At 39.1% G+C, this 16,122-nt stretch overlaps 1 protein-coding gene across 6 annotated transcripts in view; it reads right to left on the bottom strand.

Moving 5' to 3' along the window:
• atp2b3.S (ATPase, Ca++ transporting, plasma membrane 3 S homeolog) overlaps positions 1–16,122 on the bottom strand; it is a 120,891-nt gene that overhangs the window by 43,274 nt on the left and 61,495 nt on the right. For all 6 annotated transcript variants that reach the window (XM_041575122.1, XM_041575119.1, XM_041575121.1 and 3 more), the window contains exons 4-5: positions 10,398–10,595; positions 1,258–1,515 (exon numbers count right to left, since the gene is read on the bottom strand). In XM_041575122.1, the coding sequence (XP_041431056.1) occupies positions 1,258–1,515; positions 10,398–10,595 (456 nt within the window). The remainder of the gene's footprint in view (positions 1–1,257; positions 1,516–10,397; positions 10,596–16,122) is intronic.

The raw sequence follows: 16,122 nt of genomic DNA, 5'->3' as shown, positions 1-16,122 counted from the left end.
TGACATTTTATTTCCTTTCCTGTAAGCAGCAGTCCTGTCTTGCTTGGGGCAGGAATTCTAGATATATTTGTTGGATCAGCGACTGTAGGGGGCACATTTACTAAGCTCGAGTGAAGGATTCAAAGTAAAAAAAACTTTGAATTTCGAAGTTTTGTTTGGGTACTTCGACCTTCGACTACGACTTCGAATCGAACGATTCAAACTAATAATCGTTCGACTATTCGACCATTCGATAGTCGAAGTACTATCTCTTTAAAAAAAACTTTGACTACCTACTTCGCCACTTTAAACCTACCGAGCTACAATGTTAGCCCATGGGGACCTTCCCCATAGGTTTTCTAAGCTATTTCTGATCGAAGGAAAATCCTTCGAAATCCTTCAAATCTAAGTATTTGCGGATTTTTCTTCGAGGGTCGAATATCGAGGGTTAATTAACAATCGATATTCGACCCTTAGTAAATGTGCCCCTAAATGTATGTGAACGAAGTGAACAAGTTAAGCTTAGCATATTCTGGCCTTATTTTATATACTCCTTAAATATACATCACTGGTCTTGTTTTGGATGCCTTATGGGCATTATGTAGAAATCCAATAGCTTATATACATTTTTTAGGTTGTCAATCATCTAATTTCTTCATTGCAAAGGGTACCTTTATTGCCATTATATTTTTCCCTCACTATGGAACCACATGCTTACTTAATCCATGGAAAAGCTATTACAAGTTATAAAAAGCTACATCAGGTTTACAAACAGATGATATCAACCTCACTCTAACCCAGTGATCCCCAACCAGTGGCTCGCTAGCAACATTTTTCTCACCAACCCCTTAGCTGCTCAGTAGCCTTAATATTTTTTAATTTCTGGCTTGGAGGCAAGTTTTAGTTGCATAAAAAACAGTTGTACTGCCAAACAGAGCCTCCTGTAGGCTGCCAGTCCACATAGGGGCTACAAGATCAATCACAGCCCTTATTTGTCACCCCTTGGAACTCTTTTTCATGTTTGTGTTGCTCCCCAACTCTTTTACATTTGAAAGTGGCTCACATGTAAAAAAAAGGTTGGGGACTCCTGCTCTAACCAAACCTCTTACTAGCCTCCCTAATCTATTCAGTATTTTAGCTACATTTCAACAATTTCTGGTCTCCAAGTCTCCACTGACTCAACTGAAGGTATTGAAATTGAACTTTCCTTTTGATTGGAGGATACACTAAAGGTGGAATAAATAAATTGTCCCTGTTTTTTTATTTTGAAGCCCTCACCATACTTGATTTGGGCGATGTCTCCCACAATGAGCTCAGCCACAGGAATCTGTACGACTTGTCCATTTCTGATGATGGAAAATCTCTGTTCTTGCTCAATGCGACTTTGCAGACCACGGAACTGTTTTTCCTTACTCCAGTCATTGAAGGCAGTTACCAAAACCACACAAATGACAGAAAGCAAAATGGCTGCTCCCTCGATCCATCCAGCCTCTGCTTCCCCTTCATCATGCCCTCCATCTGATACATTTCCACAATCTGCAAAAAAAAAAGAGAAAAAAACCTTTATAACAGAGTCATAAAGGATAGGAAAAATAGCTAAATATAAAACTTGATTGGATTCCATTAATCAGTTGAAAGAATTTGACATGTGGGTAAATGCATTATCTCATTGGCAATACCAACATGGGTGCATATGCTTCTTTTCTAGAACTGTCTATAGTATTATATGTGTCTATATAGTAACATTAGTTTGTGTGCCTGCAAGGAAGACCAACACCTAGCAAAGAAATATTGGTTTGTGTGCTTTCGAGGAAGAGTGGAAACAGTGGTTGGTGTGCTTGTGAGAAACACTTAGTGAGGAAAAATTGGTTGTGAGGAAGACTTAGCAAGGAACATTAGTTTGTGTGCTAGCAAGGAAGACCAAGACCTAACAAGATAATACTGGTCTATGTGCTTGTGAGGAAGACCTACTGTAGAGAGGAAAGGATTGTTTTGTGTGCTTGTGAGCAAGATCTAGATAGGAAACACTGATTGGTGTGTGTGCGAGGACGGCCTATCGATGAAACATTGGTTTGTGAGCTTGCATGGAAGACCAAGACCAAACAAGATAACATTGTTTTGTGTGCTTGTGAGTAAGACCTAGAGAGGAAACATTGATTGGTGTGTTTGTGAGAAAGGCCTACCAAGAAAACATTAGTTGATGTGCTTGCAAGAAAGACCTTGGGAGGAAACATTGGTTTGTGTGCTGGCAAGGAAGACCTATACAGGAAATATTGGTTTGTGTGCTTACGAATATGACCCAGAGAGGAAACATTGGTTTGTGTGCTTGTGAGAAAGACCTAGTTAGGAAACATTGGTTAGTGTCAAAGTTAGGTATTGGTACAGATGTAAGAGTTTTCTAGTATATGAGGTGCAGAAAATCATTGGCATCATCAGTACATTTGTATTGCTATGGCAGGGCTTGGAAGGACTTGATTCTCTTATGAATGCTAATTTAATTTATGCGTCATCATCCATTATTTTGGTTGACAAAAAAGCACCTTTCATGGAGTCTTTCTCTTTCAAATTGCTAATAGCACACACATTTCCTTCCAGTTTCAATATGCCTTCCCCTACCCTGCTGGTGATAATAATAAGCTTTGCATAATAAAGCTACTCTGTTTAGTACAAAATGTTTCTGCACTTGCTAATTCACATTCACAAACCTGACACCTCATTAAACTAAAAGATTGTTTCTTGTTTTTTTAACAGGTACATTGCTGTCTAGTATCTTTTATATCCATGCCACAAATATACAAGGTGCTTTTCCAGTCTTCACTCACTTTTTTGCAGTAAAACATAAAAAAGTACCGTATATTTTGCGCAGAACAGAATATAAACCATCACCAAAGTGATGCAAAGAGGTGTATGGTTTGCAATGCTGTGATACTGCACATGTAGCTCTCCAATTGTTCAACCTGTGCTCAAATGCTTCTGCTTCAGTGCAGCATGCTGGTATTCCAACGGTTTTATTTTAGAAAAGTGTGGCAATTTGCTGTAGCTGCCAGAAGTTGTGCCCTCTTGTATGAATACTACTTACTCACTGGTGGGATCTCTGTCAGGATGGGTATTTTATCAAGCAGGAACCTGATTCAAATGCTACTGCTGAGTTCTTTTTGGAGATATCCTTTTGATACTTCAATTTTCTTTCTAAATACCTCTTAAATAACATGGTAAGTCAAGTTGAAAAAAAGTCACACTTCCAACTTTAGACGTGAAAGTGGTTGACTGTAACCTGCAAACCCAATTTCAGTAATTTAGGCCAATTCTCTTGTGTAGCACCTCCGCCGTGGATGCAGCCAAATATCTTGTGATCTTGTATTTTTTGGACACTTCCAACTTTATATGCCTTTATAAAGCCTGCTTAACTGCTAGTTGATCCAGTGGAATGCAAAAAAACCTTCTGAAGCTTCCTCAATGTACCATTAACAACCACCCTCAGTACTTGATTCTGTAGCCAATTACCTATCCATGTACAAATAAAAATACTAAGACCAAGAGACCTTAATTTAGAAAGCAGTCATTTGTGGTGCATTGTATAAAACTGTTTGGCAAAATCCAAATAGATCACATGTACTGCTTCTGTCCAACTTCTTTCCAACCTTGTCATGAAAAACAAGTCAACTCTGACACGACCTGTCCTTCATAAAGCCATTCTGATTACTGCTCATAATCTCATTTGTTATGTCTCACCTTGCCTATGTCATTCATTCTGCTTTAAATAAAATTACACAGTGAATTATCATCTAGGTGACACATTTCGGTAGATCATCCATGGAGTCCAGACTTTATAAAAGGATTTTTGAGGATCTTTTTTCAAGCTGTCATATTTTCTAGGACTAGCATGTTATCCATTTTGGTTTTTACCATTTGGAAGTCCAGGATCAGGGATTTTCAAGAAGATGCTATGTCCTGTTTTGAGGCTGAGAAAATGTTGTTGGTTATCAGTTTCCTGAGATGTTTGTTGCCCCCTGAGGTTCTCTTGTGTATTAATGCCTCCGAAGGGTTTTTCCCAAGGGTTAACCCGGTGACGTTTCTTATTAAAGTGTAGACACGGATCCAGAATCGGATTGCCTTAGGACATTCCCACCATATATGCATGAAGTTGCCTTTTTGGCCGCAATTTCTGAAGCATAGTGGAGAGCTTTTTGGATACAATTTTGGGTAGGGACTAAGTACCACTGATGTAATTTTTTTTTAGATGTTTCTTCTGTTTCTGTTTTCTGTTTCTATTGCTATGTTTACAGAGCAGTGTATTGTGTCCTTCATGATGTCAGACCATTGGTCTTCCTCAATACAAATCCGCAGGTCTTTTTCCCATAGTGATACAAATCTCAGCTTTTTCAATGGGGTCAAGTGATTCAGCTGATCGTATATTATTGAGATAGTCCTTTGTTGAGGGAAATCTTGTAGGCACATTCTTTTATATATTGTCGGGTTTGGAAACATTTTCTGCTTTCATAGGGTGTTTATGTAATGTCTTATTTGGTGATATCTTAGGATTTCTCGTTGTGGAATATTATACTTTTGTTTCCATGATAGGAGTTGTTCATTTTTAGTCATTGAATATATGGAGATCAAATTATTATCTGTCCACCATTGGAATGAGCCTTTTTTTTTGCACCCGGGGGAAAGTCATTGTTTGCCTCAAAGTTTGCTACTGGTTATGTTGAGAGCATAGACCATCATATATCATGTTCCAAATTTTTAGTGAGTGTAGAATAAATGGATTTTTGACAAATTTTCTAGACGTTCTTTCGGACCATATTGATCCTTCTTTAAGTGTGCCTTGTTATTATTTTTTTTTTTTAATTCAGGCATTTTTATTTGAGCAGCACAAAAGTCAGTACAGAGTTACAATGATATTATAACCATAAACATATGCATCTGAAGTGTACATAGATTGTGATCCAGTACAACAGTAGGTCATTACATTTGTGTCCAGAATGTGAATATATAATATGAAGCATTATTCATATAGAATACAGTCGTACAATGAATTAAGTTACCCAGTCTGTCCATTTACCCCAGATTTTATCATATTCGAGGGGGCTACCTCTGACCTTGTAGATAAGTGCTTCTAAAGCACAGAGATTTTTGACTTCAAGCACCCACTGTGGACCAGGAGTGGGGAGAGAGTCTTTCCACCTCCTCGTAATCATTTTCTTGGCTACAAAGAGACATTTATTGACAAATAAGCATTGATAGAATGTAAGTAGGTCTTTCAGCCCCATCCCAAATAAGCCCACTTTTATATTCCTGGGAAGCTGTACCTCTAGAATTGCGTCAAGCGTGTTCAGTACCAGTGCCCAGAATGGTGCCAGAGAGGGACATTCCCACAGCATATGTGCAAAGGAGGCTTGGTCATTCTGACATTTAGGACATTCAGGGGAGACCGAAGGAAAAATATTATGTAGCCTCGCGGGGTAATAGTACTCCCTGTGTATACAATATAAGTCTATCACTATAATTTAAGCAAACAGAGAGGGGAGAGGCTAGCAGTTCATCCCACTCTTCATCCTCTAGCTGACCCATATCCCTTTCCCATTTCGCTCTAATGGTGTCTCAGACGTCTTAGTGTGAAGACACGAATATATATTGAGATATAAGGCCCCTTGAGGAGCCTTGGGAGATTTGTTATATCAAATCCAACTGAACAACATGGATGGGTCGTCTACTGTGCTGTACATGTAAGCATCTTTTAACCTGTACATAGTGCAACCATTGATGTGCAGGAAGTTGGAACAAGCATCTCAACTCCTCAAAAGGGACCATTCCACCCTCATGCCAAACATCCTTTATTTCAGAAATACCACATCTCTCACACACCAAGTTAGGTTTCAGCACAGCTACCCCAGTAAAGCCTTGGTTACGCCATAGTGGGGTTTACTGAGGAATATCAATGCACTGGATCACCTGCATTACTTTCCGCCAGACCACCCTCATAACAAGTAGGACCGGGTTTCGATAAGTCATGGACTGTGGTTGTTTATTAAGCAGCCATTGGAGAGGGGAATGGCCCACGCCCAGCAAGGTCTTATGAAGAGAGTATAATGTTTGATGGTTTGCCCCCTCTACCAGGATGCTAAATGGCCGAGTTGTGTGGCAAGACAATATAAGAACACATTCGGGAAAGCCACCCCTCCTACCAGTTTACCCCTAGTTAAAGTAACCAAGCTCAAGCGAGAGCGGGAGTTAGTCCAGATCAATTGCCTGAAAATAGTATCCAGCTTGGTCAAGAATGCTTTTTTGACCATAATGGGAGCTTGTTGTAGGATAAACGTTATTTTAGGTAGGAGAATCATCTTAATTAACTGCACTCTACCCATTGGACTCAACATCAGGGATTCCCAGGCCCTTTACCTTATGCTGTATGAATTTTACTAATAGGGATAGGTTAAGGTTATAGAAATCAGAAACAGGGAGTTTAAATACTATTCCAAGATAAGTGAATCGGTCGACCACCGGAAATGGTGTGGGGGCCCCGCTGGAGGAAATGGCTCATCTACTAGCAATATACATGACTTAAGTGGGCTAGTTACCAAGCCTGACATTTGAGCAAATTTGGTAGTTAAGTTAAATAGAGCTTGGGGTGAGGGACCATGGTCTCCTAAATATATTAAGGTGTCGTCTGCATACAACTGTATGCGTTCCTCCCTGTCTGACAATTGCCACCCAGTCAGTCCCTCCTGCTGTCTCACAGCCTGTATAAATGGTTCCATGCCAGGGCAAACAGAAGCGGGGACATAGGGCAGCCTTGCCTGGTCCCCCTTCTGAGGTGGAAGGCCTGGGAACTGATCAGCAATTTCAACCAGGTTGTGAATTTAGGGCCAAACTTAAAACTACCCAAAACGTGCCACAAATATGGCCATTCCACCATATCAAAGGCCTTAGTGATATCCAAGGCTGCTATCATGATGAGTAGTTAGATTCAAGTATAAACACCTGTTATTTAAGGCTGTTGATTTACCTGGCCAGTTTGGTCCTCTGATATAACCGTATGGAGAACATTGCATAATCTGAGTGATAACAGCTTGGCCCATATTTTAATGTCAGTACATAGTAAGGAGATAGGACGATATGCATCCATATTCCTGTGATCCTTTCCTGCCTTATTAATAAGAACCACCGAGGCCTCATACAATGAGGAAGGGAGAGTACCCTCCTCCACAGCAAATTGCAACATTTTTAAAAGATGGGGGCCTACTATGGTTTTAAAACGCTTGTAAAACTCAATGGGTAGTACGTCAGGCACAGGGGCCTTGCGTGAGGTGAAGGAATCAATGGCATTATAAAGCTAATGTGAACTCCGCATCTAGGGCCACTCGATGTTCCACAGAGAGTTGAGGGAGATTGAGAGATAACAAAAAGTCTCCAATTTCAGTCTCAGTGGCCACAAGTTTAGTTTTGTACAGGTCTGCATAATAGTTGGTTAACATTAAGGCTATCTCATCTGGATTGGTTTGGGAGGCCCCAGAACCATCAAACAGCTTGGTTATAACTGGGGGGGAGTTATCCGTGCCAGTTTATTAATGAACTTAGTTGAGCTGCTATGAAGTAGTTTTTTAGGTTAGGGCTTCACATACCTCCTTTACTTCTGTGCCTGGTAGCTGTGAGGAAATGTATACACATTTTTACTGTATTTATCAATAAATAAAAAAAATAAATAAAAATCTGGTGTTGGAAAAGACAGAAAGATAAAATCCTGAAAAACCCAGAATCGTACGATCTTTTTGGATATGACACTCAAAAACTCAGATTATTGTACGAAACCCAATGCAGATCATTATATTTTCCAATTGTAAACAGGACATCTGCCATTGACTTCTACATAATCTCATCAGGTTTGAGATGGAGTACTTTTTTTATTTGGACTTTTAGCAGCCTCGGGGTTTAATCAATCATGAATTCGAGGTTTTTTCCTACAAAAAAAATGGTGTTTTTTTTAAAAAAAATGGACTTTAATAAAAAAAAAAACCTTGATGTCATGTGATATTGAAGGGTGGAAGCTGGGGTCTTATAGACAATAGGGATTTCCATTATATAAGGGATCATTCCTGAGGGCTACTAAAAACATTCACCTACTTGTAGCAGAGTGAGGTGCTACAGGCTGACCAGCTGGGTTTGATTAGCCTCAGGGGGCTAATCGGTAGTCCTTAAAATCCATGCTGGTCAGTCTCTCAGAGGTAAAAGTAAAGTTCACATGTTTAAATAAAATACACTGAATCGAATGTGGTTCTCCAGAGTGAACTTTACTTTTACCTTGGATATATTGTGGCTTGGACGGTCCCACTGACTCTGTTGTATAGAACCCTGATACATTTGTAGTGAGGGACCACCCGACAATCAAGAGAATTACCTCAGTCTCTCAGAGAGCTTTGACTGGGAGAAACTCACAGAGAGGGTCTGGGATCCTGACGTTAAGAATCCTATGTGCCCACGGGAAGATCTACAATTCTGCTGGTTTTTGTTGTTGTTATTGAACAGATACTGCTGCTGAAAGCTATTTTTGTTGTTTGGAAAAAAAACTGCCTTTATTTTGTACCCGTTTGCTGCCGGCTGAAATAATAACCATTTTTTCTTTAAAGGAATTGTTGTGTGTAAAAATAAAAACTGGATAACTAGAGAGGCTGTTCAAAATAAAAAAAAAATCCAATATAGTTAGTTAGTATAGTTAGAGACTTTTGCTGTACTGACGCTTACTCTGAGGGAGCTTGTGATACCACTGAAAAAAGTAGGATCATTTTGCTGATCGAAGTTAGCTTTTTTAACATCAAGTTGAAGGTGCTAAATTATTTTAGTACAGGTATGGGATCTGTTATCTTGGGACCTGTGGTTTTCCTGATAATGGATCTTTCTGTAATTTGGCTCTTCATACCCAAAGTCTGCTAGAAAATTATAGACACTTTAAATAAACCCAATAGGCTGGTTTTGCTTCTAATAAGGATTAATTATATCTTAGTTGGGATCAAGTACAACCTACTGTTTTATTATTACAGAGAAAAAAATATGGATTATTTGATTATAATGGAGTATATGGGAGATGGCCTTCTGCATACTGAGTTTCTGGATAACAGATCCTATACCTGTTCAGAAAAAAACGCAAACCATTCAAAAATGGCAGTATCGTGTATACAGATAACAGATTCCATACCTGTTAAAACCTGGTTAAAATGCATTAAATAAGCACCAAAAAAAACACAAAAAAGTGATTCACCTTCTGTTGAATGGCTTATAATTTGTTCCATGATAAAAGAAGTTTTTCCGTCACTGGTTGACTCATTCTAAACAAATCAGTAGTAAATTATTCACTATTACTAAAACTTACATTTAAAAAGAAAATTCAAATTGAGCAGTTCATTCCATTCCCATCTTGAGTCATTAGGTATTATTATTTGAATAGCTGAAATCTGGTCTATCTCAAATACCTCTGTTCTTTTTAATATGCAAGGGGGCATCTGATCTACCTGTGACAGCTATCTCAAGAGAAATGATTATGAATATTTCACTTTTAATGCTAAGGATCTCAGGTTCAGACGGTGTACTTTCCACTAGGCTTTAGAAAAACAATTTAGTTGTCTTTATAGATCTTACAGTATGGATAAGAAAAAAAAAATGATACTCCCACACGAATGCCTGTCAAAGTACATTACAGTGGTTAGGGACGAAGCATTTGATACGTGAGACAGCCATGGTATGTATATTAGTAATAATGGTAGGGCTGAATTCCTTATAGCAACTACTGCATTTAAATCATGGAAATATTACTGTCTTATAAAACAGAACCCCATTACAGTTAATCTTTACTTCATGCTGTGAATGGACTTGTCTATAATGCTTAAAATTGCAATTTTACGTACATTCAGTTTTGCCTTTTAATACCTGAAGTCAATTCTCTTATTGTTGCCCACATTTGAAATTTTGGTATTAAAAATGGACTGATTTTGTTAGTATTTCCTATTAAAATAGAGGAAGGGGATAGGTTATCCGGAAGCCCATAATACAGAAAGCTCCAAATTACGGAAAGGCCGTCTCTCATAGACTTCATTGTTAAATTCCCTTTATGGAACAGTATGTGGGTCATAAAGGGTTATTAATTGGGTGGCCACCCAATCAGTATTTCGCTAGTGAAGTTGGTGCATCATCAGCTAGGTCAGGGGTTGGGATAACACATTTACCAGCAATGCACGTAAAATTATATATTACCCATCCATTCTGCTTCTCCCTGATCTGATCCTCCAACCTAGCCAGCTTTTTAACCCTACTGGACTGTGATAAACATTTGCCCATGTTCAAAAGACACACCCAATTAGTTCAACAGACTCATAGTATCGTATGCAATAACTGTAAGTTTTAAGCTACTGTTCCATGATACTTACTTTCACTCTGTTCTCCTGGTGGTGCATAGAATGAAAGGCCTAGAGACACAATAGCAGCAATTTCCAAAATGATAAGGGTCACGTCCTGGAGAGCTTCCCAGACTAACTGCAGGAATGTTTTGGGTTTTTTGGGTGGTATGAAGTTCACACCATAAATCTGCCTTCTCTTTTCAAAGTCAGCTATATTTTCAGACAAACCTAGAAGACAAAACAGAAAGAAGGTGAGGGTACATGAATAGTTGACTTGAATAAGACCAGTAACACCAGATTTTTATCTTGGACTGCTCTTGGAACTTCTCCCCAACGTCAATCTCCAATCCGATATAGACTATTACACATTCCCCAATCTGGTGGTGGGTTGGTGGCTTTATAATCTTACAGTCTTGGTTCACTTTGCCTTAGACTAGTGAGTACATTTTCTACATATAACTACAGATGGAACAAACTTTGTTTTGATATGACATAGAACACGTGGTACACCACAGGTCACAGTTTAACATGTGACAACAATATTATTTTTATATAAAGCAAATTATTAGGGCCCTTACACATGGGCACTGCTAATGCGTTGGGTTTAATCTGATATTCCTTTCAGACTTCATGTGAACAAAATCTGAAGAGTTGGGCAAGTACTGCTAAACTATTGTTGCCATTTTGCCCTGCTGTCCCTATCTTACCGGGGTCAAACTGGGGGTTGGGGCCCACCAGGACTGCAATGTCAAGGGCTTTTGATGCGGTGAGTCCCAACCTCATACTGCATTGCCGCCATGTATTTCTATATGTGTGTCTGTGATCAGGGGCTGGAGGGGGGACAGTGCAGGTTGGTGAGTGGGCCATGGCCAGCGGTGGGTGGTTAAAGGTTCTCAATGCGCAATTAAGATTCGCAATTCAATAAACATAATTCAAAAACAAAGATGATTAAATTGCGATGGCCAAATTTTTATTCGCAAAGTTTTGCTCTTTGCGAATTGTATTACTTTTCCCCCTTTGTGTCCAGCATGTGGTTAAAGGACCACTAGCCAATAACAAGAATGTGGATACTGGAAAACATAGTTACATAGTTCATTTGGGATAAAAAAGTTCATGTGGGATAAAAAAGACTATCAAGTTCAAACAAACAAATCCTAGTGCACATATATATACATACCTATACACAGCTATTTATACAATCACATATATAAACTGTCTATACCAATACCTACACTAAGGGGCCCATTCATTAAGTTCGAGTGAAGGAAAAGAAGAAAAAAAAACCTTTCGTATTTCGAATTTTTTTTTGGCTACTTCGACCATCGAATGGACTACTTCGACCTTCGACTACGACTTCAACTTCGAATCGAACAATTCGAACTATTCGACCATTCGATAGTCGAAGTACTGTCTCTTTAAGAAAAAACTTCGACCCCCTAGTTCGCCACCTAAAAGCTACCGAACTCAATGTTAGCCTATGGGGAAGGTCCCCATAGTCTTGGCTAACTTTTTTTGGTCGAAGGATAATCCTTCGATCGTTGGATTAAAATCCTTCGAATCGTTTGATTCGAAGGATTTAATTGTTCGTTCGAACAATTCGAACGAACAATTCGATCGAACAATTTGCGCAAAATCCTTCGACTTCGATATTCGAAGTCGAAGGATTTTCGAAGGATTTTCATTCCCCGAATATCGAGGGTTAAATAACCCTCGATATTCAACCCTTGATGCATTTGCCCCTAACTGTAGAGTTTAAGGTTACAATTTCCATTTACTGTATTTTTTTCAAGAAATCATCCAAGCCCCTCTTAAAGGTGTTAATAGTAGTGATGGGCGAATTTGGGTGTTTCTCTTCGCCGAAACATTTGCGAATTTCCCGCAAAATTTTCGTGTAAAATTCATGAAACGGCACCGGCGTCTCGTTTTTTACGCCGGCTTCCGTTTTTGACGCCGGCGCAAATTCGCTGGTGTGGGAATTCGCAGCGAATTTGCGCCTGGCGAATAAATTAGCCCATCACTAGTTAATAGAATCGCCATCACAACATTACCCAATAGGGCATTCCACATCCTCATTGTCCTCACCTTGAAGAACTACTTGCACTGCTTCAAATGAAAGCTCAATTCCTCTAGTCTAAAGAAGTGGCCTCTGCTGTATTGATCTTTCCTTTGGGAGAAAAGATCCCTCCGTATCTGTCTATTATGTTCTTTAAAGTACTTGTAAAGAGTAATCATGACCCCTTGCAAGCACCATTTCTCCAGAGAAAACAACCCCAACCTTGACAGTCTACCTTCATAGTCCATGTATATATAGCTTAAATATATTGCAATATATGGACAAACAATCCCTGTTTTGTTTAAAGGGTAAGGCATTTTTCAGTAGCAGTATGCACAAAATGTCTCTGTCTTAAATATATTGATAATGGGTTGAGTGCAGAGGAATCTTGTATTTGTCTATATGTATTTTGTGGTCACAGCCTCATTGCACCCCCGCCTAATGATTTTAAAAACTAGTGGTGAGCACAACTTTCCCTTGTTTGTTATAGTTCTACAAGAGCAGTGACCAGCTCCATGTTGTAGCTCCCACCCTCTCCAATTATAGTCAGGTGATCCCACTGGTGTCTAATAAAAGGGCAGCCAAGTTTGGGAGTTTTACTTTGAAAGCAGCTAGTAAGTTGCAGGTAAAACGTATTCGTCCCTTTTATAAAATGTATAATTAAACCATAGAATTCTTAATGAATCAGATGAAAATTAAGCGTAGGACTGGCCAGATATGGGATGACTTTGACGTAGTTGGCCAGCTTAAATATATTGCAATATATGGACAAACAATCCCTGTTTTGTTTAAAGGGTAAGGCATTTTTCAGTAGCAGTATGCACAAAATGTCTCTGTCTTAAATATATTGATAATGGGTTGAGTGCAGAGGAATCTTGTATTTGTCTATATATATATCTTAATCTCCGGTTACACTGGCAGAGTCTCTCTCCGTCTTTCAACCCCCCACCTCATCTACGGGCCGGCATTGAAACTACAGTTCATGTCAACTCTGGAAAACAAATGGTCCGATTCTAAGGAGAGCACAGATTTATAGGTGGTTACTATATCTCTGTCTGTATTGCTCACACTGCTGCTTTAACCCTTTGTTCTTCTGTGCCCGTGCACTTTCCACTCTCTATCTCTTTTCCCTTTCCTCCACTGCAACAGCCTGCAGAAATATGGCATATATAGTCAGCATGCCACAGTCACTCATATCAAAGGAGGACAAAAATGCAGCTACAACACAGGTACAGGGACTATGTAAAGCATAGGGGAAAATGGAACGGAAATAAACTGAAGTGTGCATAGATTATGTGTATGTGTAGATTATAATGAATAATGCACCCACTACCGAAATTTATAAAGATATTTGTAGTCACCTCGGAGTTACGTGACCTGTATAAAAGCACTCGGCCTGCGGCCTCGTGCTTTTATATGGTCACGTAACTCCTCGGTGACTTGTAATATCTTTATAAATTACGGTAGGGGGTGCATTATCCACTATATAAATCTGTGCTCTCCTTAGAATCGGACCATTTGTTTTCCAGATTTGACATGAACTGTACTTTCAATGCCGGCCCGTAGATGAGGTGGGGGGTTGAAAGACGGAGAGAGACTCTGTCAGTGTAACCGGAGATTAAGGGGGCGGGGCGGAAGAGAGACGAGGATATTCGAAGTCGAAGGATTTTAATTCCCAGTCGAATATCGAGGGTTAATTAACCCTCGATATTCGACCCTTTGTGAATCGGCCCCTATAAGTCACAGAGGAGTTCCTTGACCACATAAAAACTCAATGGGGTAAATTTATCAAAGAGTGAAGTTCCACCACTAGAGTGAAATTCCGCAGCTCTCCATTCATTTCTATGGGATTTTGAAAGGCGTATTTATCAATGGGTGAAAGTGAAATTTCACCCTTTGATAAATACGCCTTTAAAAACCCCATAGAAATGAATGGGAAGTGGCGGAATTTCACTCTAGTGACGGAACTTCACTATTAACTTCACTCTTTGATAAATATACCCCCCATGCCTTTATACGGGTCAAGATTACTTCTGATATCCTCATATTTTCCAACAAGGGGTACTTTATTTAATAGAATACACAAGTTATTGTGAGTCATGTGACAAAAATGACTTCACTAAGCTCTGTTATAACTGTTGACATCACTAAAAGCCATTTATAAGGATATAATTTACAGAATATTCATGGTTTTTGTGTATTATTTAAATATAAAGGATACAAGGCATGCATGCATATATGTGTGTATATATATATATATATATATATATATATATATATATATATATATATATATGTATATATATATATATATATATATATATATATATATATATATATATATATATATATATATATATAAATGTAAGAGGCACTTTTAAAATCAACTCTGTTGTTTACTAATAAACAAGCTATTAATGCCCCTTTGGAGTGACAGTGGAGATGTAAACAACACCGAGTATCCATTAATGCTGCTTGTATAATCTTGTGCTTTCCCTGAAAGGTTACTGTAATAGAATAATTTGTCACTCGCACATCTCTAATTACCAACCGTTTGCAGCTTCCAGATTGTATTGTTACCACTGCTGGTGGTACTGGTGCGAGGGGGCTGAAAGGAGGGGGTGCCAGCAGATTTAATTAGAAAGAGTACAATTATTCCATCCTTTCAATTACTCCTTTAAGAAGTGACGAGGGCAATGTATGAATTCTCAGATGCAGTCAGTTTGGGCACTAGTGTGATGATGGCAGGCGGTTGTTTCTTATGAAGAATGTGCCCTCTAACTCTAATAATCCAAATAAGCAGTATATAAAGCAGATTATATTGCAACTTCTCAACCTACATGAATTACACAGACTTTGTAAATTGATAAATTAATAAAAGCAATCTAAAAGATATAATGAAAGCTTAAGCGATGCTGAGCCTGCCCAAAAACAGACCAGCCATCATATTTAGTGCTCCCAACTATATACCACTTGCATCTGGCCAAAGGTGGTATTATAAAGAGGGACACCTACTAACGTTCCACTTCTTAGGGATTTTTCTTACCTAACCAATTTTTCTTATTGTTCTTGAATGTTTTCGAGCATTCAGATTCCAATGGTCCTTAGTGTTCCCTTATGTTCCCTCTAATCTGTGTGCCCCTTTGTGCATACCGCTGGATTTCATACTAACCCTGAACTCATAACCTCCAGGGTCAGACTGGGCTGGCAGGACACCAGGAAAAAACCCGGTGGGCCCCAGGCATCGTGGGCCCACCTCGCTGTGTGGTGGTGGTGGCGGTGCCATCTGGAGGAACTACAGTTGGTGACTTAGTTGGGGGACCCTAGATGGAAGCCCAGTTGGGCCCCAAACACCCTGACACTGATAGACACATAATCAAATCTGCTAAAGCTAAATCTCTATAAAAAGCCCAAAAACCCACTTGTCACCTTCAGTATTTCAGTGCTGTAAAGTCACTTTACATTCAAAGTTTGGATTCGATTGTCAGGTCTTCTGAACTTCACTAAAACAGATCGAATCGATTCGAATCTATTTTGATCCCAAATAGAATTAAGTTAAAAAAATTCTTTTGTGATTATGGCACAAAAAATCTTTTGTCAACTGGACCCACTAGATGGCACTCTAATCTTGTGCACAGACAATCAAAAATGTAGCTGGGTCGGATCTAGTTGTAGGCAGAAGAGGCACGTGCCTAGGGCGCA

The sequence above is a fragment of the Xenopus laevis genome, chromosome 8S (genome assembly GCF_017654675.1).
Source record: "Xenopus laevis strain J_2021 chromosome 8S, Xenopus_laevis_v10.1, whole genome shotgun sequence".
NCBI classification, from domain to species: Eukaryota; Metazoa; Chordata; class Amphibia; order Anura; family Pipidae; genus Xenopus; species Xenopus laevis.
This window is presented reverse-complemented; position numbering and strand designations above follow the sequence as displayed.